Here is a 27,534-nt window from a genome sequence, read left to right as displayed (position 1 = left end):
GTCCTCATTTGTTCATCTTCTTGGAAGAGACAGTACTTCCATCGGCCCGCACCTCTCCCCCCTTGGCATGCCATCATACTCACGTCAAAACAGACAACAACGCCACCATTGTTTTTTGGTAATCGTTCCTTGTGCGAGCTATAATTACAGAGTAGCTAATTCTTAATGGCACATGCAGAGCACAGAGCTGACTCTCACAGGGTCAAGCCACTAGAGGCGCTATTGTTCATGTCGCTCAATATTTCGCAGAGATGTCCATCTTGCTAGTATAAATCTTTGGTACTACAAAATATCTTGTGAACGAATGTGTTTCCTTCGATATTTGTATATTCAGATGTTTGCTTATTTATTTTCATTCTACCACTTTGTTGTTTATACTGATCATTGTTCATTACAGCATTGCTGATGATCTTGAGAAGAATATGTCATCATTACCGGAGGGGGGAATTTCTCTTGAAGGAGACAAATCGAAACAGAACCACGGCCATAGAGTTGACAATTCCGTTGGCAGAGACATAGGCCATAATTCTATCAAGAATAATATTTCAAACGAGAATTTTGTAACATTAAAATCTCTCAAACCTCATTTTCGTACTCGAAAACGGACAGCGTTACTGAAATGTCCTGTCTGTGGAAAGTGTTTCCAGTATTTATGTAAGTTGAAGAGGCATAATCTGCTACACACAGGCGAGAAGCCACTTCATTGCGATGTGTGTGGAAAGTCTTTCAGAGAGTATGGAAATTTGAAGAAACATATCCGCTCACACACAGGAGAGAGACCATTCAAATGCGATGTTTGTGGAAAGTGTTTCTCGGAGTCGGGCAGTTTAGCAAAACACGCTCGCGTGCATGCAGGCGACAGACCATACAAATGTGATGTTTGTGGAAAGTGTTTTTCGGATTTGCAATGTATCAAAGGACACGTACGCAAACACACAGGCGAGACACCATATAAATGTGAAGTGTGTGGAAAGTGTTACTCCCTTAAGAGTAGCATGAAAATGCATACACGTCTACACATGGGCGAAAGGCCATTTAAATGTGACGTTTGTGGAATGTGTTTCCCGGGAAGTGGACATCTGAAACGGCATGTATTTATACACAGGAAAGAAGGTTCTGTCAAATGTGATGATTGTGGAAAGTTTTTCTCGAGTAAGGGAGGTCTAAATAGGCATAAACGCGTACATACAGGGCAGAGGCCATTTAAATGCAATGATTGTGGAATGTGTTTCTTGGAATCTACAAATTTGGAAAGGCATGTTTTCCTACACACTGGCGAAAGGCCTTTCAAATGTGATGTTTGTGGGAAGTGTTTCGCGATTATGGATAGTTTAATAAGGCACAAACGCCTACACGCAGGCCAGAAATAATTTAAATGCATTGTCTGTGAAAATTGCTTCCGAGAGAGTTTAAAATATATATTCAAGTCTTCGCTCATGACTGAGGCTACTCGAAGGGAAAGTTTGTCAAAAGTGTTTCGTAGTGTTCGGATATATTAAAGGAAATTCACACCAACATATTGTATGTTAAACTTCGAACATTATAGACGTAAACGTAAAAAAGTATAAAACGCAACCATAAGAAAAGAAGAGAAACGATATAAACACGCAAACACAAAAAAATATATCACACAAACATACGAAAATAGAAACACATACAAGATTGCTTCGTCTTTCAATACAACATTGTATACAAACACGCTACAAAAACATCTCTCACAGACAACGCCCACTAACAAATGCATGGTAACAGGTGTATACATACTAACATGCAATACTTGTAACGACTTATACATATGACAAACACGATCTTTCAAACACAATACAAGGATAATATCACAGTCATAACTAAAACACAACAATTCAACCTATAGACATTATATCACAATCTCCAACCAAAACTACAGAAATATAGAAACATACATGCACATTCTACACATTAAACTATAAAGCTAGAAACCTGACATACTAGAATAATATGAAATATACAAACAGACAGAAAAACATCCTCAACACTTGGTTGAATTTCAGAACACATACCCTATTCAATTCTATATTACCAATCACAAACACACCGCACTGAAACAGTGACATGGAAATGGAAGATACTAAGGGACGTCACTAGAATTCAGAAGATGATGCATACCACATCGAAACTAGAAAACTAAGGTAAAATACCAATATAGTTTAATATTAACACAGTTTAAATAATTTACCAGTTCTTTAGTGATATGTGTTAATAGTTTGTGATCAAGAATGAAGAACAAATTGGGACAAGGTAGAGTATTCACCGGTCACTGAACGAATACTGCACACTTTCATTAATGCCAATGTGACGCTAGAAACCAATTTTCAATACTTTTATCACAGCCATTTCAATTCTTATTGTACATTGTACGATATATATGGATTATTACTACCTAGATATTTAATATGTATCACAAAGCATACACTGAACGAACTGAATGTAATTATTATGAAAGTCGCCATATTTTCTTAATGGAATTACGATCCACTTTCACTAGATGGCTACCGACACTAGTAGCAGGGTCAGCAATACATGGAAACGAAATGATACTAAACGTGAGAAATGTTATTACAGCTGTTTAGTGTTATGTGGCAGGTTAGATTAAGTGTGTACTTTTTAAGTAGGTTATTTTACGACGCTTTATCAACATCTTTGGTTATTTAGCATCTGAATGAGATGAAGGTGATAATGCCAGTGAAGTGAATCTGGGGTCCAACACCGATAGTTATCCAGCATTTGCTCATATTGTGTTGAGGGAAAACCCCGGAAAAAAATCTCAACCAGGTAACTTGCCGCGACTAGTAATCAAACCCGGGCCACTTGGAAGTGTGTATTATGGACAGGTTAAGTTAGTGTAGTATTATAAGAGGTTAGGTTAGGTTTGATTAGGTGTATAGTATTATTATTACTATGTTAGCGACACTGAAACCAACCAACTGTTACATTAACGAGATATGGCCGTATATAAGAAGACATTGTACCCGTTGTTGATTTGTAGTAGCCATAGAGAGTTTAGCAAAAAAAAAAAAAAGAGGAATGCGCACAAATGTGCAGATTGTATACTTTAGTTATTGCGCGGTTATTCATTGCTGTAGTCTTTCAGAGACCTTGTCCTGTTGGGACATGTAGTGAAATGATAGCGGCTGCGATGTTTCTCGTACAGATTGCACACACACTGTTCTGTTGGCTCGTGGAATCCTGGCTTTGTGCGTAGCTTGTGGTAGAATCCGTGAACTGCTAGTATGGTTAGGGCGCTGCGCAGGTCGCAGTTTGGTCCTGTCCAATTTCTATCTACCATGGCATCCGTTGCGAAGAATTCCAGCGAGATCTCTTCTGTTTTCTTTCTTCGTTCGAATAGGAGTTCATCCGCTCGTTTTGAAGATTGCAGCAGCCGTTGTGTTCGAACATCCTCGATGAAGAAGGTTTCCCGGGCAAGTTCGTAAGCTAGTCATGATGGTGTAATATATTGATATTCCTAGAGTTTTCTTTAGAAATCTGGCTTTAACTACTTCCAGGTTTTCCAGGGCTTTTTTGGATAAATATGACCAAATTAGATGTATGCCGTATGTGAGAATCGGGGATATTTTTGCTCTGAAAAGAGTCATCTCAGTATCCAGTGACAGTTTCTGTAGCTGTCTTATCTCGTAGATACCTTTCGTTGCTGCTATTGCCCTTTCCTTTGCATGTATGTTGAAGCATGTTCCGTTATCTGGAAAGTTACCTCAAGGTATTTGAAGCTGTTCACAATCTGCAGTTTTTCCCCATTGAGTATGATGGATTCACTTCCTGCTATTTTCCCTCCCTTTCTGAACACCATCTGCTCGGTCTTTGTTTCGTTAACTTCCAGACTGTTAATTAATGGGTGAGTTTAATACAGTCAATACTTAACAATAAGGAATACATTAAATCTTTATGTTACAACAAGAGATAACATTTATACATAATGACAAACGTTTTCGCCAAATGGATTGGCATCTTCAGGTCAAGTAAAACATGTTAACATAAATGAACACTTGACCATATCTAGTTAAAAACAATCGTTAAAAATTAAAATATTATAAAAGGGATCAAATAATATGCCATTAAAATCAGGTGGTAAAGTTGAATAATCCAGATATCATGACGTATATAGGGAACGTTGTATTGATAGAAGGCAAGACCTCTTCTAGTACTGCTGGTACAGTTCCAAAAAGAGATGAAAGATGCTACAAAATAGGACGGTCGTGTTGCTGAGTATGGATAAAATAGTGGAGCCCTGTAAATTATAAAGGGTGGTATAAGAGAAAGTTTTTGAAAGATTAAATTTTTTTTTTAAGTCTTAAAAGAACGATACTTACAGGAGGTTGAGAAGAGGTTGGCTTGAGTCCATTGGAACGGCAGCACGACTGAACTTTACATTGGAATGTAGCATATGAGGAAAACTGTGTACCAGGCAAGACTAGTAGATGATCCGGAGTTATTTCTGTGTGATCCTAAATAGCAGGTTGTTTAAATTCGGATATTGCTCATTAAGAAGAGGGCTATTGTTGTTATTAAAGTGGGTGGCAATGTAAAACTCTTCTGCAGCATTCATGTACTTGTGGTTATTGACAATTTTTAAAACCTGAAGGGTGTCTTCTATGCCCGTGAGTCCATGATTATGGTTAATGAGATGTATTGCGAATTTTGACTTATTTCTGTTATATTTAAAATCGGAAACGTGTTCTCTGTAACATGTACAAAAATTCCTCTTGGTTTGGCCCACGTATTTGCTAGGGCAATTTTTACATTGTAATAAGTAAATCCCACTATTAGGAAATTTATTGTAATTTTGTAGGTTGTTAGAAATGATATTATTAAGTTTATTATTAGTAAGGAAGGCCACGTTAATTTTCTCTTTTTTAAAAAGGTTACCTAATTTGTATGAAACGTTACCAAAGAATGTCACGGGTTTCCAGTTAGTGGTTTCGACCTTTTTCACAGAACTTGTTAAAGTAGTATTAGGTTTGGTTTCCAATTCAAGTTTATTTTTACGTCTCCATATCAAATTGGTAATATATCATTTATTGAAGCCGTTAATTTGTGCTAAGTTTAAATGTTTCTGTATTCTGCTTGGTAATTCTTTTTGTTTAATGGAACTTTAAGTAGACAGTCAATTAAAAAGCGGAAATTACTAATCTTATGTGTATAGGGATGGTTAGAATCAAACTGAATGGAGTGGCTGGTGGTTGTGGGTTTTCTATAAATGTTGTAACAAAAGTTAGAGCCTTTTATGGCTATATTCAAATCCAAAAAGTTTATAGATCTATTATGTTCTGTCTCACAGGTAAATTTTAGGTTGGAATGTAGGTTATTGAAACTTTTGAGAATTTCTTCATGTATTATGTTGTCGTTATTTTAGAGTATAAGGGTGTCATCTACGTATCGGGCATAGAAGAGTATGTTAAACTGGGTAGTCAAATTGGGAACATGCCTTTAAAATTCCAGGCTGTTGTGTGCCCATTCACTCAGGGTGTTCAGTGCCACTTGTAGTTTGTTTTTATCTTAGTATCATGTCGGCATACATGTACAGTGAGGCTTGCGTGTCTTACAGTGCTTTGGTGATATCACATGTGAGTATGTTGAACAGGAGAGGGCTGAGGAGTCCCGTTGTAGAACACCGTTCGTCTGAGTAACTTCTCTTGATGTTGTTATAGAGTCACTTATATAAACTTTGTTTTCTGTCAGTATGTTTCTGATTAGGATCGTACTGGGGTCGTCATTTCCTGTGAATTCTTCGAGTTTACGTACGAGGATTTTTCTGTCAACAGAATCGAACGCCTTCTTATAATCTACGAACACAGCGTATAGTTTTCCTTTTGGTATCCTAATGGCACTTGTTATTGTATTGTGGGTCCCTGTCACCACGGCATGGCACGTCCTCAGGTTGCGGATAGAGGAGACGGCCTCCAGATATGGAGGGTAGCTGTGAATATATTGAATAAGCAGTCATGGCCAGCCGATAAGGGGTGGTCTCCAGCTTGGGGGTTGGGCGAAGGGCTAACAACCCATCACCATAAAAAACAGCTTGTTACGAAACCAAACACTAAGCCTCGGTTCGCTCTAGAATATGCCATTAGGAAAGTCCAAGATAATAGAGAGGATTTGGAATTGAACGGGTTACATCAGCTTCTTGTCTATGTGGATGACGTGAATATGTTAGGAGAAAATCCACAAACGATTAGGGAAAACACGGGAATTCTACTTGAAGCAAGTAATGCGATAGGTTTGGAATAAATCCCGAAAAGACTAAGCATATGATTATGTCTCGTGACCAGAATATTGTACGAAATGGAACTATAAAAATTGGAGACATCCTTCGAAGAGGTGGAAAAATTAAACTATCTTGGAGCAACAGTAACAAATATAAATGACACTCGGTAGGAAATTAAACACAGAATAAATATGGGAAATGCCTGCTATTATTCGGTTGAGAAGCTCTTGTCATGTAGTCTGCTGTCAAAAAAATGTGAAAGTTACAATTTATAAAACAATTATACTACTGGTTCTATATGGTTGTGAAACTTGGACTTCACTTTGAGAGAGGAACAGAGATTAAGGATGTGTGAGAATAAGGATTTTAGGGAAATATTTGGGGCTAAAAGGAATAAAGTTACAGGAGAATGGAGAAAGTTACACAACGCAGAACTGCACACATTGTATTCTTCACCTGATATAATTAGGAACATTAAATCCAGACTTTTGAGATGGGGAGGACATGTAGCACGAATGTGCGAATCCAGAAATGCATATACAGTGTTAGTTGGGAGGGCGGAGGGAATAAGACCTTTGGGGAGGCCGAAACATAGATGGGAGAATAATATTAAAATGGATTTTAGGGAGGTGGGATATGATGATGGATACTGGATTAATCTTGCTTGGGATAGGGACCGGTGGCGGGCTTATGTGAGGGTGGCAATGAACCTCCGAGTTCCTGAAAAGCCATAAGTAAGTAATTAAGTAATGGCAGTTGTTATGTCGTCTATAAGGTTTCCGATTGCATGTAAAGCCAATCTGCCTTTACAGAAGCCGAGTTGCTGGTCTGGAATTTGGTGGTCGATTTGTTCGGTCAGTCTTTCCATTAGAATATTTGTGAAGATCTTGAAGATGGTGTTCTCTAGGGCAATGCCTCGATATGAGTCGATGCTATCGGTGGATCCTTTTCCCTTGTACAACTTTATTTACGATATCTTCCACAGGTCGGGGATGTCTCCTATTTCTAGACATTTGTTGAAGATTTTTGACCATAGATTCGTCATAAACATGCTGGTGTCCCATATGTGCTGATTGAATATTTTGTCAGGGCTGGCAGCCTTGCGTTTCTTTAAGGTTGTTATAGTTTTTGTTATTTCCTTTTCTGAGATTCCAATATACTCTCGTATTCAGCATCTTCGTTTTCTTTTGCTTCGTTGCTATGAAGGGGTCCGCCTTTGCCTCTTCGGCATCTTTTCTTCCTTCTCTTTCTAAATATTCATTTTTTCTCTGCTTGATAATATTCTTATATTCCTTTCCAACCTTGGAATATCCTTTCATGTGTTCAGACGTTTGACTTGTTTTCATTTCGTGTAGAAGTTCTAGCACTCTCTTATGCTTCTGGTAGCATTCGTGGTCGAACCACATCTTCCCCTGTTTGATGTGTGCTGGTATAGTTGCTTCTTTGATGACGTTTATTAACATTTCTACTGCCTCGTTTATGTTACCATCTTGTATTAGCGTTTTGGCTGTTTCCAAGCTTTTGCGGGTCTATTTTTCTTGAGTTGGTCGTTTTTTACTCTTATTTCCTGTTGTATCCCCAGTCTTCATTGAAGCGGAACTCTGTGGTGATGGGTAGGTGTTTTCTGAGTCGAGTTGTTCCAGATTTCCACTTCCCTGTCTGCTTTCCATGACTGATGTTTCCTCGGTAGAAAACAAGGTCGATTGTGCTACATCCATTTGGTGCAAAGTAGGTTTTCATCTTTGCTTTGTTTATAAGTATGAAACCTTCTTCTTCCAAGCATTTCAAGACTTCTTTTGTTTTGAGGTACGGTTGGTGAAGTCTGCAGTTTAAATCGCTATCAGTGCAGGCTTGTCATGGCACATTTGTGATATTGTGCCTAGTAATTTTGCTGTGATGTCTGCTGGATCTTCTTGGGTCCTGCAGTACATTCCTGCTATGTATAAACTCGTCTCTGGGAAGATCAGGTTTTCTTGTGTGTGTGAATTTACTATTCTACCAATGATTGGTTTATAATAACATGATACACCACTCGAGGGACTTCCTGTTACTTGTGTAGCCAGGGCATGTATACTATAGTAACCTCGTATTTCGGCAGGTTCTGTGGTGAAGGTTTCTGTGAGTATTTTTACGTCATGTGTCTCCAGCAGGTTATCCGGTGCTAAGTTTAGTATGCTTTTTAATCCTTCCACATTCCATAAGAGCATAGTTCAGAAATCCTTTCCTGTTGTTTCCGTGGGGGTCCGTCCGATCGTTTTCTTTCTACCAAAACCGAATTGGTTTCACCAGTATTCTTCCCATGCCGAAGGATCGAATACAATGTTGTCTCTCTTCGAGGGGTATGCCCACTTTGAATGTTTTACTGGTGCCTCTTGTCTCAAGTTCGGTTACTGCTGTTGTTCCTAAGTCTAGTATGTATTTTGTCAACAGCTGAGAATCTATGGTTGGGTCGATTCACCCAATGAAGATCCAAGCATCTTCCTCTTGGCGGCGCTTATCGGCCCTTTATTCGCTTTTCTTATGCCCCATATTGGAGAGTTTCTCCTGTAGGGGTTTCGTCTTGTGGCGTGTTTATCTTTTGTCCCATGTGCCGATCTTTGGGCATGGCGCCGATGTTCCTGCCTTGATATTATAGGTGATCTGGAGTGTTCCTCTACTTCATTGTTTTAGATATTTTGGGCTTCGTGATTTGGGATGGGTGGTTTGTCTGTTGTAGGCCTATTTATTCTGGCTTCCTCGTGGGCATGGCCTTTTAGAAGGCGGTCAGCCTGCTGCTGTTGTGTTTACAGCAAGAGGGACATTTTGTGGAGTAATGTCGTCGCCATGTCTTCCAGCTTTTGTTTGATCTGGTTGTAGGTCTCTCGATTTTCCGCTGTTGTGCACCTGATATTGGTTATTTCTGGGGGTTGGGTGTTGACCCCGAACGCTTCCGGTAGGACGCGGCATTTGGGGCACATCCATAACAGATTTCCCAAAGGGATCTCTAGCTTTCTCTACAACCAATGGAAAAAAAGGGGGAAAGGAAGAAAAGAGTAGGAGTGGACAATTTTACAGTCTGTGCCATAAGACGAAAAAATTCGTGGATTTTATGCCGTGGAAAAAGAATGTCCTACAACTTTGAAGGAAGATCATGTTATTCACTATGGACGAGAATTTCTATGTCAGACATTAAATAAAATTGGCTTCAAATGGAAAAAAGTGCCAAAATAATAGAAAAGTATTGGTAGAAAGACCAGATATTGCAGTGTGGAGAACACGTTTTTTGGACGAAATAAGAAAACACGGGAGAGAAGGCAGACTACTAAGATTTATTTCAAATCATCCGTCCTCAAGTGAGGTTGACCACTGGGATCCGGAATTAACAAACATAAAAGATAAAGGGAAATGAAATGAGCAAAATAATGATTCGATTTGTACAGTAAAACAAAAATTTACGTATTAACATATAGATGATAGTGTAGAATTTGAAGAGAGGCCTTCAGAATTTCCATTACAATCTTCTGAACCTCATAAAAGGGAATTTTAAAGGATTTAAGGATATTACATGTAAATTTTGGTAAACAACCCCTCGCTCCAAATAGTAAGCCTGTAACAACCCAGTTGTAAAGCGAAATGCCGTATTTTTCACTGATGTATGAAAGACACGTAGATATTTAGCTCGCTTGTCATCATTTATCTGCAGTGCTTGATTCATGTCTCGTTCAAAGCAAATCGTAGGGTCTAAGACCATCGCTTCCTGAGTTCTTCTATTGATGGGAATTATATCGACTCTTCTATGAGAATCATCTTCAGACACACAATGAATCTCCTCATGTACTTCCCATCCTCTGTTTCTTAGCAGGTTGGCAATTGATGTACAGGCACGATAGTGTCTGTTGTTACGCAGTAGCTCTCCCTTCTTACAGAACCCCAGTACATGGCGAAGTGTTTCAGTCTGTTTAAGTAGACGAAACCTACATACAAGAATCTCACACTGTGAAAACATGCTGGCAGGCAGAGGAGGAATTAGGCATTCTAACTAAAGTAGGAAGAGGTGAAAGACTAACAGTGTTACATGGTGGAGGGGAAGAGGGATTCATGGAAGGTGCAGTGGACAAAAACATGGGGATTATCGTACTTCCATGAACGCAGAAATATAATTATTGTCGATGGATGGAGATAGAACTCCTCCCGTAATTAGAATCTCCTAACATTATTGTGTTGGATAACGCTACATATCACAATGTGGAGATAGATAAGAGGCTTACCACAGCAACTCCTCGACACAAAATAGTGGAGTGGCTGAGGAAATACGATATTGACTTCAATGAGTCAGATACGAGGTAGCAGCTTCTTCAGATAGTGAAAGGAGTTCATCACAAATGAAGATACATAGTTGAACTCATAATGAAATATATTAAGGTTTGTTTCATCTTGAGGGATTTATATTATTAATATAAATCTTTCAACAATAATAATTTCATCTAATTCTTGATTAGGGACATGAATAGGGTTAGAAAATAATTTATTATCATTTATTCCTGTAATATCAACCAATTAGTCACATGCCCCTTCGGCTTCCCCCATATCATTCCGATTTAAATTCAATCGAGCTGGTCTGGAATGACATAAGAGGTCAAGTAGCTAACCAGAGTATTGGCATATCCTTAATTGAGAAAAAAAAATTAGTCGTAAAAATTATGAATGAATGAATGAATGAATATCCCTGCGAAAAATGGAGGAAATGTTGTATGTGAGGAAAATAGAAGACAAATATCTTCACCAGGAGTGTACGGATGATGCAGCAGTAGACAGTATAATCATCTCGTTATCCAATGGGAGTGACGATAGTAGCGGGTCTAATGCTGCTGATCTGAGTTCAGAGACAGATTCTGATTGGTGATCGATGGAGAGGAATGCATGCAGGTGTTCGCACAGCGCGTGTGGGAGAAGGAACTGAAGTAAGGATTCCGCCATAACTGTTTTTTGTGAAATGTCTACCTATAAATGAGGGGTTCACAACCAGAGTGGACCAAGTCCTTCTGGAATAGTTTTGAGATATTGAGTTTTAAAGTTCCTGGCTCACACATAGCAACCTTCACCTTCCATAGAAAATGCTGCCCTCTGTGGAGTAACAAATGAGTTATAGACTTGGTTTGTTATGGCAATGAATAAATGTAAGTTTTCTTCATCCGAGATTGTATTAATCCATAAACTGACCACTGATGGACTTGGTTCACTCTGATTGTGAGCCCCTCAATTGTCATTGTAAGGTCCTTTCCATGGTTACATAATTATATATAATAATAATTATATAAGTATAATGAGATTTAAATGTCATTGTAAGATTGTTTCCGTGGTTACACATGTAAGTATTTGGCAAAAAAATTTTAGGTGTAATGTGATGTTCTTATTTTAGTTATTATCAAATTTATTGTATTGATGGAGCATCACAAAGGGGAATTTCGATTCACTCGAAGTATCAGATTGCGAAGGTCCCTCCATACCCCATGAAAAGAAGAAAGTGGAGGATTTACACAGAAGGATTAGTAGGATTGCAGAACGATACCCTGATTATAAATAAGATGGTGATGTTCTCACATACCTCAGAGCCTTCGGACATAGTTGGGTGGCAATTTTGAAACATAAATCACGTAACATTTTATTCTATGTGGCAATTTTGAAATATTAATCACATAACATTTGATACAGTGTACCTATGGATATTTTACTTGTCAAAATAAGTTATTATTTATAAGAAAATGTGTACTGGTGACCAAAATATTGGGTGACCAAAAACTAGAAGTAAACAAAACACTGGGTGACAAAATTGCAGTGACTAGGTGGTACGATGACGAGAGTTCCAGTGACGAGAATTCTGCTTCCCATGTAGTTTGATTTTTGTGATGTGATAAGGAGGAAAGAGGTGAGGAAAAATAGAGTCATATTATGGCTGCATTCTACCAACCAAAAGAGGAACACTTTTCTTAAATTTCACCACCTGTATCAAGATTTAGAAAAGCTTCAAAGAATTACACCATTTATATTAAGATTTAGAGAATGATCCCTCCAAAAATAATATTTTCAGTATTTCTGAATGTCACAACTTAAATTTAATGTGCTCTTGAATCCACATTCCACCCACCAATTCCCCCCTCACAAAATATCATCCATGTCATAGCTCTGGGTATATTTTCACTAATCCAATGGGTTTACCCTCATTCATAGTGAAGCTGTTCCGAAAACGGAATTTACACATTGCAAATATACTTTCCTTTGTCCTGTGTTTGCTCACAACGCGGGTAGGACCAAGACCTGGAGAAGGACACCAGTGTGGCTCAGTCGGCTAAGGCGCTTGCCTGCTGGTCTGAAGTTGCGCTCGAGCACAGGTTTGGTCCCCGCTTGGGCTGATTATCTGGTTGGGTCTTTTCTGAGGTTATCCCCAACCGTAAGGTGAATTCCAGGTAATCTGTGGCGAATCCTCGGCCTCATCTCGCCAAATACCATCTCGCTATCACCAATCTCATCGACGCTAAATAACCTCGTAATTGATACAGCGTCGTTAAATAACGAACTAAAAAAAAAAGAGATCTGGCGAAGTTACCCGAAAGTCTTCCTGATTTGTGCCAGTTACCAGCGCATACTAAACTGGACCAACCTGACAGGCAACCGAATTTGCACCTTGATACTGTAACCGCTGCTGGTGGTGGTCAAAAGCCATGATAGCGCCGATAATATGCTCAACGTCATTGGGAAAGTTTTCTATATTCATTACATAGTACAAAATCAAAATTAATTAGTCAATTTGAGTAGTATGATAATTATTATAGTCCACACCTGTGGAGTAACTGTCAGCGCGTCTGCCTCGAAACCAGGTGGCCCGGATTCGAATTCCGGTCGGGGCAAGTTACCTGTTTGAGGTTTTTTCTGGGGTTTTCCCTCAACCCAATATGAGCAAATGCTGGGTAACTTTCGGTGCTGGACCCCAGACTCATTTCACCGGCATTATCATCTTAATTTCATTCAGACGCTAAATAACCTAGATTTGATACAGCGTCGTAAAATAACCCAATAAAATTTAAAAAAAATGGAGTAACGGTCAGCGCGTCTGGCCGCGAAACAGGTGGTCCGGGTTCGATTCCCGGTCGGGGCAAGTTACCTGGTTGTGATTTTTTCCGGGGTTTTCCCTCAACCCAATATGAGCAAATGCTGGGTAACTTTCGGTGCTGGATCCCGGAATCATTTCACTGGCATTATCACCTTCATTTCATTCAGACACTAAATAACCTGAGATGTTGATACAGCGTCGTAAAATAACCCAATAAAATAAAAAAATGGAGTAACGGTCAGCGCGTCTAGCCGCGAAACCAGGTGGCCCGGGTTCGATTCCCGGTCGGGGCAAGTTACCTGGTTGAGGTTTTTTCTGGGGTTTTCCCTCAACCCAATACGAGCAAATACTGGGTAACTTTCGTGCTGGACCCCGGAATCATTTCACCGGTATTATCACCTTCATTTCATACAGACAATAAATGACCTGAGATGTTGATACACCGTCGTACAATAACCCAATAAAAAGGGAAAAAAAAATTATTATAAATCATTAAACATATACAAAATAAGTTAGAAGTAAATTTTTAGGTTAGATTGTTGATGAGCATTTAACATGGGATAAGCATATTTTGGCTGTCTGTAACAAAATTGCTTCAGTGTCTGGTATTTTGAAAAGGCTTCAAAGATCTTTGCCTATAATTATCTTGTCTCTTGAATGTATATTATGCTTTTATCCATTCTCATTTAATGTATATGTCATTTATTTGGGGACATAATAAGAAAACTGCTTTGAGACCTTTACAAGTTATTCAAAATAGAGCTTTAAGAAATTTATTGGGTTTTCATTGTTTGACTCCAGTTAAATATCTAGGCCTATATCAATTTTCTTTCGTTCTACCAGTTGAATCAATTATCAAATTAGGTGCTGCTATTTTCATGTACAAAGTTATTAACGATTTAATACATAGCAATCTTATATTAATATACATACCCATTTAACAAGACAAAAAGAAAAATATATATATATTTTTTTTCAGCATAGCTCAGTAACTTATGGAACGAAAGGAATTAAGGGGTTAGGTACAACTTACAGTAGTAAAATTTTGGAAATATTCAATATTTTTTTCCTTCATTACTGTATCTTGTACAACAATGAAAATTAGTATGTGTAAAACACTGTCCTTCTGCTATATGAAAAAATATTTTTACGATTTAGAAAGAATTATTTACATTTTTTAAATTCAGTTCACTGTCCAGTGATGAAGCATTTCCCACATAACTCAAAAACTATCCAACATTCTGTGATGAAATTTTTTTGTGTATATTTATGCGTGTCATATCTACAATATGATGCAAGATCACTTCTCTGTCTTCGATAGATTGTCTGTTAAAAAAAATTAATTCATTTTTAAAAACGGTCAAATATCTGTATTTTCTTCTAACACAATATAAAAAAAAAACATTATTTATTAAGGAATGTAGTTGAAAGAGCATGATATTGTAAACATGAGTTTCAGCAATAAAATAAAAAAGAGAGAACATGAAAAAGTTGACAAGTTTATGAGTTACGAGGGAAACGCTTCATCACTGCACAGCAAACTGCCACCATTTTTAATTAATTAATTAATATATATATATATATATAATTTTTTTAAATCGCAAAAATATTTTTATATAGCAGAAGGACAGTGTTTTACACATAGCAATTTTCATTACTGTACAAGATACAGTAATGGAGGAAAAAATGTTGAATATTTCCAAAAATTTTACTGCAATATGCTGTACCTAACCCCTTAAGCATATTTTAATAACAACTTTTAGCCAACTTCCTGTAGAATATAGAATTTTACCAAATTGCCGGTGTTTTAAGAATTTTTTGAAAGTAGGTTTTAGGAAGATTATTTATTTTAATTGTCAGTTGATTTATTTATTTCATGGTTTAATACTTTTTCTTCTTTCTGCCCAAAACTTTATCTTACTATTTGTTCATATTTTGCTTTCCTTCTTTAATAAATTCTTGAGATACTGTTTGTGGTGCACAGACTGTAGTTTCATGACTTTTCCAATTGCATTGTACAACATATGTATGTGTTCTTGTATAGCCCCTACATATAAGTTATACTCGTTGGGACATACTCAATAAATTAAAAAAAAATAATAATTACGGATGATTAAGAGTTCCAAATTAAGTTAAGTTAAATACATAATTATCGTTACTCCAATATAAATATAAAGTGATTACGTCTGTAAGTTGAATTTTATCTAAACAAAAGCTGCTGAAATTAGATCTCCTCTGTTACTCGTAATTTTTCAAGTAATACTGAACTGAAATCTGGAGTTACATTGTACACTGCCAACCGTAACTCGCCACAAAGATGTCTATCCATCATGCGGATCTTATATTTTGATTTCACAGTTTTCATTCGTGACAAGAACAGCTCGCAGATATATGCAATTTCAAACATGGCTTCCACAAAACTGGCGAAATGTGGAATTTTTATGCATTTTTTCTCACTGGACACTAGTTTGGACCACTGTAAGATATGTTTATGTACACACGAGTGATGGGCAATGAATATTTCTTCTCCTGTATTACCTTTCAAAGAAACGAAGTCCAGTAAATATTGTGCAACAATAAGATGTTCGTCAGTAGCAGGGGCGATTTCTCAGGGCATGCTATGCTTGCTGCGCAAGCCCAATATTTTCGTAGAATGTGTATTTCTCAAAATGGGATTACGTACATTAAAATTTATTTTGGTTTTTGGAACATTGTATAGGCGTAATACCATCCGCAGGTTGCACACCGCAAGTATCGCAACGCTTGCTCGTTTCTCGGAGGTACATGAAAGACGTAGAAATAGCGAGGATATGATGCGCGCGCAAGTGCCTTCCTCCTTAGTCCGTCCTAGGCGCACATGCTTCTGTTATGTGTTGTTTGAAGCTCTGGTCCGAGAGCTACACCAACGACTATTTAACGTTACACAGAGCAGTATTGACAGCGGGAATGTGCTGTGCAATGTAATTGTATGAGCGGAATGCATGTGTTAGCTGCTGAATGCATTATTAATTCTTAAACATTAATTTGAAGTATTGCAATGAGTTCGGAATTGTGTGTCATTGAAACCTTATTATTAAATCCATTTTCCCGAAGGACTATTCAAGAGAAGACAGACATTATACAGAATATGTGCGCTCGTTCATTGCAGCTCAATACAACAATGTGCATTGGTTGGCAGGGTCGAAAAAAACTAAATAAACTGTTTTGTTGGCCATGTTTGCTATATTATATCGAACTTCTACATATGATAAGCGAATATGATCCATGACTCATAATGATTTCATAATTATAAAATAAATTATTTATGTGGGTCTGATTATTTTTATTAATTATGAGTTATTATATCCTCCCATCTTCCCTATGAATAAAAGAGCAAGCCTAACTTTCGTGACTAGCATTCACCCCTGGTCAGTAGGGTAACTGAGCTGGATCTGTGAAATCTGTGCTTTCATCACACGCAAGTGAAAAATGTACAAAGTTACGAATTTTACCATAGCTGCTTAGATATGTCGGGAGACATGTCTTCAATTATTCTTCGAACAACAATGTGTCGAGAAAAGTGTAAATTTTCAAAGTGTATTAATTCTTTGGGGCACAAATGTACTAATTTAACCGTGCGTGTTTTTTTAAAACCCCCATTTTTTAAATAATGTCGGGCCTTTTGCTATTTCCCATTAGCCTATACAATGTAAGTAGTAAGTTTTCTTTTTTCTGTCATATTTGGTACAGGAACATCAATATGAAGATAATGCTTGTTCTGCAAATTTGTAATGGTATGTAGACTATGATTCCACGACTTAGCATGCCTGTACACTTTCTATTTATTTACAGGTTAATCATACATACCCATAGCTTAAAACAAGGTTAAAAAATTGATAGAGGTAAATTTTCAGGAAAATGTATAATTATATCAGAACAACTATAAGGCTTAGGAAAATAATGAACTGAAAGAAAAAAGCAATTTTGAGCAAGGGGACATTTTTAATTCATAATTATATAAGTAAAATTATAAAATTTACCAAAATAAACAAGCTAAAGAAACTGCTTAATAATTTCAGTAAGATTTATAATATATCAGTACTACTATAAAAAATTTACAAAATACTACTATAAAAAATTTACAAAATCAATAACTTAAAAAAATTGTTTAATACAGGAACAATTTTGAAAAAAATCTGTAATCATTATACAACTTAGCAAAATCAATAAGCTTAAAAAAAAACTACTTCTGGCATATCATCGGCTAAGAATGAAAACCTCGTATCTTACGAAAACCAGACTTTACAGGAGTAACGAAAACTTGTCTGTAGACTTTATTTTATTACTTTTAAACATAATGACTAAATTTAACTTTTAAAACAGAGAGTAAAGTTGTTTTTACACTTTTTACGGATGACTTACGAGATTATCTTCTGATTAAGCTGAAAAACATTTTTTAAAAACAATTGATATACGATGTTTTCATTCTTAGCCGACGATATATGGACGACCTGTGTATGTTATCAAGGAGATTGATACTGTGGTAGAAGCATTTGAGGAGTTTGAAGATGCAATACAGAGAATTGGTTTACAGATAAACAAACAGAAAACAAAACATATGATGTTAAGGAACCAGCTCGGCAACATAGGGATGCTGACAAACATGACAATTTGGAACCAATCTGCATAGGAATGCTCTGTACATAAAACATATATCAATATTATATACAGAATAATTTTTATTATAAATTTTCATATCACTAGCAACCAAGGCAAAGAATAAATTTGGTTTGCAGGCCTATCATTCACTACCTTTTGTCCACAATTTGTTTTGTCCATTACCTTTCGTCCACGTTCTCTTCTCTACAATTGACTGGTCCATACAATTTACGTCCATCCATACATTTTATCCTCATCTTTTATGTCCATAACCTGTCGTCCATCTTAGAATACATAATTCCCACTTACAATTACAACAGAAAGTATTATCATTGTCGTCTGTTTCTTAGATACGTTTCATTTTCCCTTGGATATTAAAAACTGTGACTATATATGTGTTTTCCATTTTGGATATTAAAAATTATGGCAGAGGTTGTATATACACGTCGGAGGCAAGCAATGTTACATTATAATGGCTACTGCTAACACTTCCTCTCAGTCAGCAAAGATGGAAGAAGTTATTGGAAATGTGAGGATCGACAGAATTGTAATGCAAGATGCTTTTGGAAGTTTTTGGAAGTCTTGCTGGATGAACAGGACTCAATAAAATTGTTGGGAGGACACACTCGAGTCCGTGCACCATTAAGTCAGACATATGTCAATAATCATGAACGCATCAGGAAAATGGTTACACTGTATGACGACTACAAGAATGATGGCCGGCTGGAAACATATCTGAGAGGAATCTCATGTACATTGAAAATTAACCCTTCTGAAGTTCTTCAGGAAGAAGAAAATGATGAGTAATCATGTTTATAATACAAACAGTATGTACATTCAACAACACATTGTAACGGTATGTTTGCCTGGTTTCCTTTGTAATCCGGTAGAATGTAATCCCCTTTTTTTCTTTTTATGTTCAATACCTGTATTTAGAAAACGGCCTTCAGTGTAAAAAAAAAAAAATTATACGGGTCGTCGAGGAGAGACATTCGACCAATGTGGTGAGATGGATTGTGGTCGCGTTTGTGCTCGGTGGTAATCAAGTTACATCGGAGATCTGGAGGTTGCAATGCTTGATATGGAGTATGTTTGACTGAGAGAGTCTAAAGATTAATGTGGTAAATGTATTGTGGTATGACACAAAGGGAATCTTAAAGACTGGATTCTAATTAATTATTAACTGTCTAAACTCAAGTTTGTTGTTAGATTTATTTTAATGTTGTTGTTAATTCTGTTTAGGAAATAGAAAAAAAATAAAAGGAGACAATAAAATTTTCGTATTTTCTTGAAGTCGTTAAAGATTCCACAGAAACACTAATATAGTGAGAAAGCGCTTCAACATTTAAATAAAAAAAAAATTACATTTTCACCAAATGAAATATGTTTCATGTCATCTTCTTTTTTATTGCCATAGTGGAGGAAAAGATAATGGACGAAGCATTAAAATGGACTAAATGGTCAATGGACGAAGCATTGAAATGGACTAAATGGTCAGTGGACGAAACTTTATGGACGAATCATAAAATCGACAAATGTGTCAAAAAAAAAAGTGGATGAAACGTAGTGGATCAAAGGCCCTGTAACGATAAATGTTACTTCAATTTTCATTTAATTTTTTTCTCAATAACAAAATCTCTAACTTTAATTTCTCCTGACCCATTTCAAATTCGCTTTTCATATACTCCATTTTTCTATCATGTTCTTCTTTCTTGAGCTCCATCTCCTGTTTCACACTTTCTTTCTGCAGCTCTATCAATTCAATTCGTGCATCCGACAACTTGCTGTATTTCACTTGACAATCTGCACTGAAATCACTCTTTTTCCTTTTTCCAATTCTGCTTCCAGAGGTTTTTTCTACAAATAAGACAAAACAATATAATTTCAGTGTAGGTACAACGTAGGACTATGGTAAATAATGACAAGATCAGCTATGACGTTCACTTTGTTTTTTACCATATGTTCGAACACTAGCCCTTTCCCCCCCCCCCTTGAGCAACACAAGGTCATAGTTGTACTCATGAGTCATTCCACGTCAAATCGCACAGCAACAAAACACGACCTTCTCGAAAATGGTCGAATTTTTTTTCATGAATTCCAGACATCGAATAAGGAGACCCGTATTGTTTTATTTCCACAATTATTGTGTAGTTATGACTATTTGAAATTACGCAAATTATGCCCGCACTGTTACATAAACTCAATTGGAACTCTGTGTCTACATATAATTGAGATTTGGGGTTTGACGCATTTGAAAGACTAAATACAACACTTTTTATTACTTTAGGCTTATCACAAATAAATTTCAAATTTGGCCTAATTTTTAATGACTTATTTTTCAAAGCAAAATTACTACGTTGAATAGCCAAGTTAAAAATCTGAAAAAAATATAGGCTTGTTCCCTGATGTATTATCTGTAAACTACTGCAGTTAAAAATGTGGGATCTGCATACATACATTTGCAACAGTTTATTTTCCGGAGGCATGCACGCGCTCGCGATCCCCAGCTAATGAACCGCTTGCGGCAGCAGACCTGCACTTACACTTGTGCTAGAAGGCTGCGAAATTCCCCGTTGCTTATAATAACTGATGTCGCACACTACACAACAAATGATTAATGCCTTAAGGAACAGTAAATATCTTATCTAAAGTGATTTTATTATTGTCAGTTCAGCTAAGAGTGGGAGACCTTCACAATGCTGTATGTTTATACTGTACTATATAGCCAAGTGTTTAACGATAGCAAGGCTGGATAAGGCAGTTAACTTTATGACAGTAAACAGATGGCCGGAGACAAAATATAGAAGAGAAAAATAATCAGTCAGATTTTGAATTTCATGGAGTGAAGTTCTGTGTGTCGAATATTAACGCTTGTGACGTGTCTTCTACAACATGAGTGACGGTAAAGATCGCGTAATATATAACAAGTGTTTAAATCCATTTGACCTTCCTAATCAGGCTTTTAAAAAGAAAAGTACACTAAGACGCGTAAGTCGCGATTTATTGATAAAGCTTAATTTAGCGGAGTCTTTGAATGTGCGAATATGTGATTCGTGCCGTAAAAAAGTCTATCAACTTCCGGATAGGTCTGGTGAAAGTATATGAGAAGCCGGTAGTTCTTGTGATATTAATAAACATGAATCAAATGAATGTAGTGCGGACAATGAAAGTGATAATCCCAGTTCTTCTTCTAGCAGTTCTATGGATACAGCGCTAGAAATTAGTAATATTGAGGTGCTAAACAAAAGTTTGGTGTCAATAGGAGAATCCCTAATCAAGAAAAGAAAACTACTACAAAAACGATACCCCTGTGAAAAGTTTCATAAAGTAAAAGGCTCCCTAGCAAGTAAAGTTTTTCATGTAGAAGATGCATCGACGCCTATTGAAAAGTCAGACAATAATGATATTATTAACAAATTGATTGAATCCTTTCACACAACAGATGACAAGATAGTAAAATTCAAATTTTAACAATTTTTGAAAGTTGGTCCCACAATAAAATTAAACAAAACTTTGAAGCGAATGATCACATGATAAGGGTGGCAAAGAAACTGGCTGAAGAAAGTGGAATTTTGTCCACTCCTAACAATAAACTCGGTAAAGTTTTGGCTCTGTCTACAGTGACTAAGGTGCTGCAGTTCTACAGATCAGACGATGTGAGTAGGGTAATGGATGGAAAAAAGAATTTTGTTAGTGTGAAAGAGGACGGTCAAAAAGTTCATAAGCAGAAAAGATTAATTTTATGTAATCTTAAGGAAACATACAAGTGTTTCAAGGACAAATATCCACTAATAAAAATAAGTTTTTCTAAATTTGCAGAACTGAGACCAAAAGAATGTATTTTGCCAGGGGCTAATGGAACACACAGTGTATGTGTTTGTACACATCACGAAAATGTAAAATTACTTATAGATGGTGCAAACATTCCACTAATAACATCAAATTCTAGTGTAGTTGTCAATAACTACAAAGATGCGCTGTCACACATTCTTTGTAATCCTCCATCAATTTATTGTTACCTTAAACAATGTTCAAATTGTCTAGGACCTGACAATATAATCAAACATATCCGAGAACAGTTTGACACCAAGGCTATTGAGCAGATAACATACAAACAATGGGTTACAGTTGATCGCACTAATTTAGAAACGCTTCAGTCTTCAACTGATGACTTTTTAGACAAATTGTCAAGCAAACTTCTTTCCTTATCGCCGCACGTTTTCATAGCACAGCAGCAAAGTCAATTTTTGGTGGAATGCAAAGAAAATATACAACCTGAAAATTACATAGTTATTGCAGACTTTTCTGAAAATTATTCATTTGTAATACAAGATTCAGTACAGGGTGTGCATTGGAACAACTGCCAAGCCACAATACATCCTTTCGTAGTATATTTCAAAGAAGGTACAGAAATTCGTCACAAAATTATTGTTGTTATCTCAGAAAGCATGAAACATGACAGTGATTCCTTTCACTTTTTTCAATCTGAAGCAATCAATTTCTTAAAGCAAGAATTCAACGATATGAAAAAAATTATCTACTTTTCCGATGGATCAAGTTCACAATACAAAAACAGAAAGAATTTTAAAAATATCTGCTTACATGAAGACGATTATGGAATTGGAGCTGAACGGCACTTCTTTGCAACGTCGCATGGTAAAGGTCCATGTGATGGAATTGGAGGAACTGTTAAAAGACTTGCAACGAGAGCCAGTCTACAACCCGGTCAAGATCCTATAACAACACCAAAAAAACTGTTTGACAAAAAACCATTTCTAACGTGCAGTTTATATTTTGTCCCCTGAATAAGCACAAAAACCACAATGAAAATTTGCAGGCCAGATATCACAATCTAAAACCAATAACTGGTACATTAAAGTTACATTCTTTCATTCCGTTGTCAAAAACTGAAGCTGTAGTGAAACAATTTTCTTTCGAGAAAGAAGGTAGGTGAGTGAAAATATAAAGTGTAGTAAGAATGAAAACAGACGTTTAAAAAGCAATATGTACATTATCATAATAAGTGAATACAGTTAGTGTAAGTTAGTAGTGTTTCCTCGAGTGCCTTGATACGTAGTGGGTGTAATGTAGTAACGTTCGCTCGATCATCCAGTGCCGATAAACCTCCCAGCGCGCGCTCAACGCTTCCCGTCCACTGCTGCACCGGTCTGCTACACATTGTTTCGTAAGTAATTAAATTTCCATTAAACTATTAGAGATCCCATTGTGATTTTTTCTGGAATTATTAAGAATACTTCAATGCACCTAGTAGGTATTTTTTTTAGATTTTTAATACGGCTATTTCACATTGCTATTTAACTTTTAAAAATTGAATCATAAAAAAATATTTGTAATAATTATAATAGAATCAGTTAATAAATATTTAACAAAAGACAGTATTTTAAGCTTTTAAATACGTTTTTCAAAAAAATTTTAACATCAATGTGCTCGGAAATATGACGCTTTAAATGTTGCATTGTGCGACATTTTTAACGAATTTTAACAGGCAATATTTAAAAAACATGTGGACTTAGGAGGAAATAAAAATACACTTGTTAGTTTATTAGACCCATAGAGTTGATAAAAAAAATATAAACGCAATCGGAAATATGAAGGTCAAAATTTGTATAATTTTGTGCGATTTGACGTGGAATGACTCTCATCAGTATATCACATGGTATTTTTCCAGAAAAGCTTCACCAATGGAGGCACAATTTTCTTTTGCTTCACTGGCTTCTGTGAGATGTATATAGTGATGAACACGTGGTTTTAATTTGCAGTCACAAATACTTTCAACATAAAAATCACTTGATACTTCCCTATATATTCTAATCCGTGGTTGCATCTCCTGCCCCCTCCCTTGTTACTAATTACCAATATAGGATGTTACAAGTCCAGGACGAATTACTAAGGATATGGTTTCTCTAGTATTGCGTCCTGGACCTCTGAAATGTTATATTTGTAACAGGTGGAAGTAGGGGGCTACAACAATGCATTAGAATATAAAGGTATAAGATAAGTAGCTTAGCTTTTGTAGATTTCACTAAAGCATTCGAGACCCAAACTTTATGAAATTCTACATAACAGAAAATTATCAAACATTCTATTTCAGAACATCTGGAATATTTATGAGAACAATAACATACAAATTAAATACAATGATGCTATTTTAGAATATACAGAATCATACACCAAGGAGTAAGACAAGGATGTCCCTTGTTACCAACATGTTTTATATATATATATATATATATATATATATATATATATATATATATATATATATATATATATACACATATATGCCACATACATACATAATACACACTCCTTGGAAGCATTGGCATGAAGGAAGCTAGGAATTAAATGTCACACAATATAAAAATTAACACCATGTTGCTGACGACGAAGTTGTGTTTGCTACTTTTGAGGATAATTTACAGAAAGGTTTATTTATATTAAATAATATAATAAATAAGTACTTACTTACGCCTTTTAAGGAACCCGCAGGTTCATTGCTGCCCTCACATAAGCCCGCCATCAGTCCCTATCCTGTGCAAGATTAATCCAATCTCTATCATCATATCTCACCTCACTCAAATCAATTTTAATATTATCCTCCCATCTACATCTTTTCACTCCGGCCTCCCAACTTACACTCTATATGCATTTCTAAATTCGCCCATACGTGCTACATGCCCTGCCCATCTCAAACATCTGGATTTAATTCCTAATTATGTCAGGTGAAGAATAAAATGCGTGCAGTTCTGCGTTGTGTAACTTTCTCCATTCTCCTGCAACTTTATCCCTCTTGGCCCCAAATATTTTTCTAAGAATCTTATTCTCAAACATCCTTAATTGCTGTTCCTCTCTCAAAGTGAGAGTCCAAGTTTCACAACCATCCAGAACAACCGGTAGTATAACTGTTTTACAAATTCTAACTTTCAGATATTTTATAGCAAACTAGATGAGAAAAGCTTCTCAACTGAATAATAACTGGCATTTCCTATATTTATTCTGCAGTTAATTTCCTCCCGAGTGTTATTGATATTTGTTGCTGTTGCTCCAAGATTTTTGAATTTTCCCTCTATAATAAATAAGTATGGTATGGTAAGTAAGTATGGTATAAAAATTACTCCCAGTAAAATTAAAGTTATGGCATTCAGAGGCAGAGATTCATATGTAGCAAAATAGTAATCGAAAATAATATTTTAGAAGAAGTTGTTAACTTCTGCTATCTAGGATGCAATATTTCTTATAAAGGTGAAAAAGACATAAACAAGAAAATCACAAATTTTTTGCAAATATTTAAACTCTTAAATTATACACTAAAACCACATATAGTACAACATTCCAGATTAAAATTATAGAACACTAGCTCTCCCGACTCTCCTATATGGAAATAAAATTTGGGTTCTGAAGAAGAAATACATCAGTACTGAAATGAGATAAATGCGCCGAACAATTGGATATACTCTGCTCGACCATTATAGAAATGAGGAAATTTTACAGGAACTCCATATGCAGCCATTAGAAGAAAAACTTTTCAATTATAGGGAAAAATGGCTCCAACATGTGTCACGAATACTACCAACTAGGATACCTAATGTTGTATTACATTACCATCCACCAGAGGCATATACTGGTTAAAGGGTTTGGGCTACCGCTGACCCTATTATTACACAAAATATATCTAACAGTTACTTTAATTTTAATTACTATGGTAAAACTAATAATACAAAATTATTACATTATGTTATATTATAAACTTTTTCTTTTGTAATTTCCTTGGGCTACTGCTGGTAGCCCGCAAAATACGCCCCTGCCATCCACAAGGAAGACGTCGACCTGGCTGTCCACAAAAACGACTCTTAGATCCTGTCTAACTGAGATCGAAACAGGTCAACTTATGATCTAAATTCGTGTTTGGTTAATTAAATGAGGTAAGTATCAAACGATTTTTAAATCGAAGTATTTGTGTTTGTCAATTTATCACTATAGGCTAGGGTGACCAGATTCCCAAAATAAAAAAGAAAAACGGAACACTTGTTAAAGTTGACAAGAATCAACATTTTATCTAAACGTTCATTATTACTTGTGTTTATATGATGTCAGTGAGCAATTATGTCCAGTTCGATTTTTTTAAAGTAATAAATACTACTTACACTTTATAATAACTAAGCTATAGGCCTAATAATTATCCATAATAGAAGAGCATGGATACATTGCTTAAGTCATTCTTAACCATATTTTTATATTGCAACTAATCTCGATTAATTAGGTTAACTTATCTGTTTAAAAATAGGCCTAATTCTGGTTAATTGGATCTTAAATTATATCCATATCACTGTATTCTGAACTTGTTTTATAACAATTTTTTTTTGCCTCACATTCCCTTTTAACTATTTTAACATTATCCATGAAGATAACTGTAGGCCTACAGTCAGAATCATATTTCTTTGATGAGTGAATTTGCTCTACAAGTGTTGGCCTTTACCTCAGGAAACTACAGAAGTTCATGCAAAACACATATTTGAAATGACATTTTGTGATTAACATTGACTTTATTGAATTCATTATGTTCATATCTGATGGAAACAATTGAATTCATTACGTTCACATCTGATGGAAACAATATAGAATTAATCAATTTACGTGATTATTAAATAAAATAAAAAGAATATTTAAGCAATAATTTAGGGAAACGGGACGTCATTTTTTTAAAACGGAATATTTGGCGTCCCAAGCATACTTTTCTCGGGAAGGGGATATGAGGCTGAAAAAAGGGACAATACCATTAAAAACGGGACGTCTGGTCACCCTAATATAGGGCAATACAGACGCCAATGAAGGAATAAAATTATGCCTTCTTTGGTGTAGCTTTTCTAGAGAATCACTTCGTATTCATAAACTTAATAAATAATTAGCCATTTGATATTCACAACGCCTAACAAAACCAAAATAAAACCTACCCTGGGTAAGAGTGTCTCCTGCTTCAGAAAATTCTACCTCTTCTATCTCGACATTAGGGAGGAGGGCTGCTGAGATAGACCCCCTTAACGCAGTTCCGTTCCACGTTTCCCATTTATGTTGTTGAGATTGTGCTGGTACATTAATCATTACATCACTTTCGTAGATTGGTTGTAATCCCGTACTGTTGCCTTCTATCATATTCTTAATTAGGTTATCAACTGGCGTGATTTGTACCGTGGTTTGTATGCCATCGCCAGTTTTATTTATTTCTCTCTTTTCCTCTGCGAATTTCTTTTTATTGCACTTCTTCACATTTTCATATTTCATTCTGAGATTTTTTGCACATCTCACGACGCCATCACTACATGAATTAAATTCGTTGCATAGCTTTTCCCAAGTTTGCGCCTTTGCTCTCCACGTTGTCGCATCAGTTTTTTTACATTCTATAATATCAATATATTTGTTTACTAAATTCACTAGTAAGTCCACTTCTTTTTCTGAGAAATTTGCACTACGCTTTGTAGAATCTCCACGACGGTCGGCCATTTTCAGAGCAGTAACATAAACAAACAACAGT

General features: G+C 36.1%; 2 protein-coding genes across 2 annotated transcripts in view; one reads left to right on the top strand and one right to left on the bottom strand.

The window, feature by feature from the left end:
- LOC138691815 (zinc finger protein 723-like) overlaps nt 1-16,963 on the top strand; it is a 31,616-nt gene extending 14,653 nt beyond the window's left edge. The window contains exon 5 of the mRNA XM_069814280.1: nt 398-16,963. Within this exon, the coding sequence (XP_069670381.1) occupies nt 398-1,370 (973 nt within the window). The 3' untranslated portion in view covers nt 1,371-16,963. The remainder of the gene's footprint in view (nt 1-397) is intronic.
- Nucleotides 16,964-17,237: 274 nt separating this feature from the next.
- Nucleotides 17,238-27,508, bottom strand: LOC138691816 (myb/SANT-like DNA-binding domain-containing protein 3). The gene is made up of 2 exons (XM_069814281.1): nt 26,957-27,508; nt 17,238-19,841 (listed from the first exon to the last, which is right to left on the bottom strand). Exons 1-2 carry the CDS (start codon nt 27,501-27,503, stop codon nt 19,585-19,587), a joined length of 804 nt encoding a protein of 267 aa, XP_069670382.1. The 5' UTR covers nt 27,504-27,508; the 3' UTR covers nt 17,238-19,584.
- Between the last annotated feature and the right edge of the window lie 26 nt (nt 27,509-27,534).

Source organism: Periplaneta americana, chromosome 16 (assembly GCF_040183065.1).
Source record: "Periplaneta americana isolate PAMFEO1 chromosome 16, P.americana_PAMFEO1_priV1, whole genome shotgun sequence".
Lineage (NCBI taxonomy): Eukaryota > Metazoa > Arthropoda > Insecta > Blattodea > Blattidae > Periplaneta > Periplaneta americana.
This window is presented reverse-complemented; position numbering and strand designations above follow the sequence as displayed.